The 4,943-nt window shown below is 39.3% G+C and overlaps 1 protein-coding gene across 6 annotated transcripts in view; it reads right to left on the minus strand.

Moving 5' to 3' along the window:
• Orc3 (origin recognition complex subunit 3) overlaps positions 1-4,943 on the minus strand; it is a 46,503-nt gene that overhangs the window by 36,479 nt on the left and 5,081 nt on the right. For all 6 annotated transcript variants that reach the window (XM_029533231.1, XM_029533230.1, XM_029533229.1 and 3 more), the window contains one exon: positions 1,457-1,554. In XM_029533231.1, coding sequence (XP_029389091.1) covers positions 1,457-1,554 — 98 coding nt within the window. The remainder of the gene's footprint in view (positions 1-1,456; positions 1,555-4,943) is intronic.

A 4,943-nucleotide genomic window follows, 5' to 3' on the forward strand; every position in this document is an offset into this window, starting at 1 on the left:
AGGAGGAGGAGAAGAAGAAGAAGAAGAAGAAGAAGAAGAAGAAGAAGAAGAAGAAGAAGAAGAAGAAGAAGAAGAAGAAGAAGAAGAAGAAGAAAAAGAAGAAGAAGAAGAAAAAGAAGAAGAAGAAGAAGAAGAAGAAGAAATAAAAAAAAGGTTTTCCTTAGCTTCTGGAGATTAATGCTTTAGATTACTTCATTTAAAAATCTCTCAATTACTCATTCCATAACCACTCACTAATCATGGTGTGGATATCAACAACAGCCTCTTCTTTTAGGGAAAAAGGTGAAGAGCTAAAAGTGGAACCATCTGCTCTAAGCGGAAGAGGAAACTCATTTGAACCAAGGCACTATCTGCTGATGCAGAGGGTGAGAGGAGACAAAGGTAAGTGAGAAGAACACGCTGTAGAAACAAAGAAGAAAGCATGTGGAGAAAAGGACCACAGACACAGCTTAGCATTAAAGATCCAATGTAAGGGAAAGGCGCTTTTATCTCGTGAAACAACCACCATGAGTTAAAAGGACTGCGACTGGAAAGAGGACATCCGGAGAGCCACAGGAGTAACATGACAGGCAGAAGATGGAGGAGGAGGTGCTGCTAAGGGGCTAGATGAAACCCACCCATAAGCCTGAGAGAGCTGCATCTGCCTGAAGGGGAGGCATGATCCTAATATGACTCAAACCAACAAAGCTAGTGGCAGGTTCAACGTCAGGATGTCAGGGACGCAGCTCAGGGAATGTTACTGTAATCTAGGTTAAGAACCTAGACAACATCTTGTGTACAGTGTTTCAGCAGTTAAAAGTCCTCTAGCACAAGACTGGAGCTCAGTTCCCAAGGGGTGGCTTCCTACCTTGTTAACCCCAACCATAGTGAACTCAACACCCTCTTCTGTGAAGTGTGAAGTAGTAAAGATAGATGGGAAACAGTAAGAGACTCGAAAGTCTCTTACAACGCGCATGCTGTGCAAGCAGAAGGACCTAAGCACCCACATAAAAACCGTGCGTAAATCTCATTCAAAACCAAGGCACTATAGCAATGTGTCGATTTAAGCGAAATGAGCTGTTGGCACTGGAGCTGCTGCCTTTGCTATACTGAAGATATTCACAACCAGAATATGGAGTAAGCTCTAGGCCAACCTGAGCTTATTAAGACTATGTCTCAAGCAAAAACTGGATGCTAGCACAAATTTCGAAATGGCTTCATTTCAGACTTGTGTAACCTCTTAACTGAATTTAAGAGTTCACCACAGTCATTTTCTTTTTCTTAGAAATGATCATGTTGCAGTGACGGAGGCCATACATTTAGAAGATGACACCTGTTTTACTTGTGGTACACAGGCTGTGTTTGATTGTACTTTCTCATTTGCTATGTATACTCTCATACATTGTTAGATATGAGAAGTAATAAATACCAGACTCATACTATTTTATTACAGAAATGTAAAAAGGAAATTATTCACCTCTGTTTCAGATTTCATCCGTTGCCATAGCAAGTCATATGTTTCAAATCGAAGTTTGCTATCCTCAGAGTCAAGTTCCTCATTATTAAAATAGTCCTCTAAAAAAACAAAAACCCAGAAAGTCAAATTTTTTTAACACAATAAAATGAAGAGACTGTACATAGAGACAAACAGCATGGGAGAGGGAATCAAAACATTTTCTATGCATCCAAAAACTATGTATCTACATATACATGTCTCTTATTACATTTGAAGAAAAACAATATCCTTCATCATTTGTATTTAGTTTTTTTTTAAAGATTTATTTATTTATTATGTGTAAGTACACTGTAGCTGTCTTCAGACACTCCAGAAGAGGGAGTCAGATCTCGTTATGGACGGCTGTGAGCCACCATGTGGTTGCTGGGATTTGAACTCAGGACCTTCAGAAGAGCAGTCGGGTGCTCTTACCCACTGAGCCATCTCACCAGCCCCTTGTATTTAATTTTACATCTCAATTTTTACCATAATATAAAGGACATTTAAATTTTTAGAGTTCTATTTCTTACTAAAAATCTCTAGGCATTTACTTACTGATTTTCAGTTCAAGGTTTATACAAACATTAATGTTTCCATCCACATCATCTTTAACTTTATTAAATAATTTTTCATACTTTTTTGTCCTAATAGTTTAGTCCAGCCTTTGATTTAATAAGTATTACTTTCTTTTTTGTCTTTTCTTCTCTCTTCTCCTCTCTTCCCCTCCCCAACCCCTCCCCCAACTTTTCAAGACAGAGTTTCTCTGTATAGGTAATCCTGGCTATCCTGGAACTCACTATGTAGAGGAGGCTGGCCTCAAACTCAGAGATCTGTCTACCTCTGTCTCTCAAATACTGGGATTAAAAGTATGAGCCACCACCATCGGCCTTTTTTTCCATGTAATTTTTTTATGTATGAGTGCTCTGTCTGCATGAACACCTGCATGCCAGAAGAGGATATCAGATCCCTTTAGAGGTGGTCATGAGCCACCATGTGGATGCTGGGAATTGAACTTAGGACCTCCAGAAGAGAAGCCAGTGCTCTTAAGCGCTAAACCATCTCACCAGACCCTTTTCTTTTTTATAATTCAATTCTATTAAAAGGTACATGCATTGCCAAGAAAGACAGAAGAGAATGTTGAATCCCCTTGACTAGGCTAACAACAGATAGTTGTCAGCTGCCACGTGGGGCCTGGGAATCAGCCCCCAGTTCCTCTACAAGAACAGCCACTGCTCCTAGCAGCTGAGTATTATCTCTGTCCTATTGTGTATTACTTTATATATCTTTAAAACTGTTCTCTCCTGTCAGTCTTTCTGTCAAAATATTCTTGTTGCAATAATTCTGAAAAAAAAAATGTGTATCAAGGAATATATTATTTTGAAAATTTAACAAATATATTTCCAGTAGACATAAAAACAGAAGTCCCAGAAAACAACTTTTACTCTTATCCTCTGACAGCAAATGTGTTCTATTTCACGGCTCACTAAAGTGGCTTCGTAACATGCAATGGGTTGGGACCTCCAATTTAGACACTGCAGAAACTTATTTATATGTTGACTACCCCACCTCCCCGTTCATCTCAGATGCTCTTTTAGTTGAACATCAGTTTGTGAACTTTGTTCTATTGTTCAGTTCTATTTCCATACCAATTCTCATCCTACAGCCACCAAAGAACTTTCCTCTTTGATTTAAGCAGAATCTAGAGTAAAGATGGGGCTAGAAAAGCGGCACAGCCGTTAACACACTTGCTTCTCTTGCAGAGGGTCTGGGCTTGAGTCGTCCTAGCACCCACACCATGGCTCAGACACCTGCAGCTACACTTCCAGGGTAGCAAATACGATCTTCGGGTTTCTGCAGCAGCTACCAGGCATGCACACAATGGATGTACACTTAGAGGCAAAAATACACATATAAAAACAAAAGATCCCACAACAACCAAACAAAACCCTCATGTTATGAAATTAATAGTGATCTTGGCACTTCTCAAAATAATTAACACTGGTAGAGTAACTGGATTAAGTCATAGACTAAGCTGGTAAAAAGAAAAAAAAATTAATGGTTATAAAAATTCATATCCAGGCCAAAGACAAATATAAAGCCCAGCATTCAGCAAAAGTACTCCAAGTTTGAAGATAGTATAGGCCCTACATAACTAGATATATTTACTTTAAAATCATACTTTAAACAGTAGCAGCTTGTTCCTCCACTCACACATCTTACGTTCCCTGCTCCCCTCCAATCAGTTCTTCCCTCCAATGCTTACTCCTTTCTATAAGGCAGAGCGTTCACTCGAGCATCCTATTGGGAGTGCTACGCCTGTCGTTGGTATTCTAGAATACATGTTCCTCCTTATACATGCTGACTTCGTTTTCACAAGTATCTTAATTTTGCCATTAAAATATCAAGATGGCATCGCTTCTCTCAGTTCTTCAAGTCAGGTCACAGTGAGCAACAGTGAAAGGAGCTGCAGATGGACGGTGCGCTCCAGGCTCCCCTCAGCTCAGCTTCTGTCAGTGTGCATGCTCAGCCCTGCCACACGGGTGCCAGTTTCTCTCCTCAACCCTCTACCCAGTTCTACCAACTGTTTTGTGACGTGTGCAGTCTTCCATAATACACTACCAGGTGGGAGAATTTACCAGTGTTTGCTTAGGGATATATCTACATATCTTCAAGTCAGGGGATATATGGTGGGCAAAATATAAACCATATCCCTTTTCCAATCAATCTGCTTCAAATACTAAAGGTGACAGTAACTGCTAAAAAGTGGGATTTATTTCCTTCATCCCATTTCTTTCAATCAGTCAATTCCTGAACACTTTTGTCTGTAATAAAACATTAATCTTAAGCCAGCACAATGAAAGAAAAATTAACAGTTCTAAAACAATGCTCAAATTATACTGGACACATGACATGTTGATATTACAAACTGTAAATAAATCTTATGTTGTAACTGCAATCCAACATAAAGTTCTATGCAAACATTTGCCTCACATTAAAAGAGGGTATCATAAAGCAATGGTTAGAGCATGAGGTCTAAAGTCACAGAGGATGGGCTCAAATCCTAACGCTCTGATGTTTACAGTGTTGCAAGACGGAGAGAATTCTTTCTATTGTCAGGAGTTCTCATATATAGTAATGGAAATAATACTACACTCCCCAAAGTTAGCTGAGGTTAAACAAGCTAAAGTACTTAGAACAGTTAAGCACATAGTAATTGCTTTAATATACTACCAAATTTGTTATAATTATATGGCTGGTGGTTTCAGATGTCATTGTATGGTATGTGTCTTTCATATATAATGAAGGAATAACCTTTTCTTTAAACTACTCCTGGTACATTGAATCATCTCCAACATTAAAGAAATTTACGCTGGGCGTGGTGGCGCACACCTTTAATCCCAGCACTTGGGAGGCAGAGGCAGGCAGATTTCTGAGTTCAAGGCCAGCCTGGTCTACAGAGTGAGTTCCA

This window comes from Mus pahari, chromosome 22 (genome assembly GCF_900095145.1).
Source record: "Mus pahari chromosome 22, PAHARI_EIJ_v1.1, whole genome shotgun sequence".
Lineage (NCBI taxonomy): Eukaryota > Metazoa > Chordata > Mammalia > Rodentia > Muridae > Mus > Mus pahari.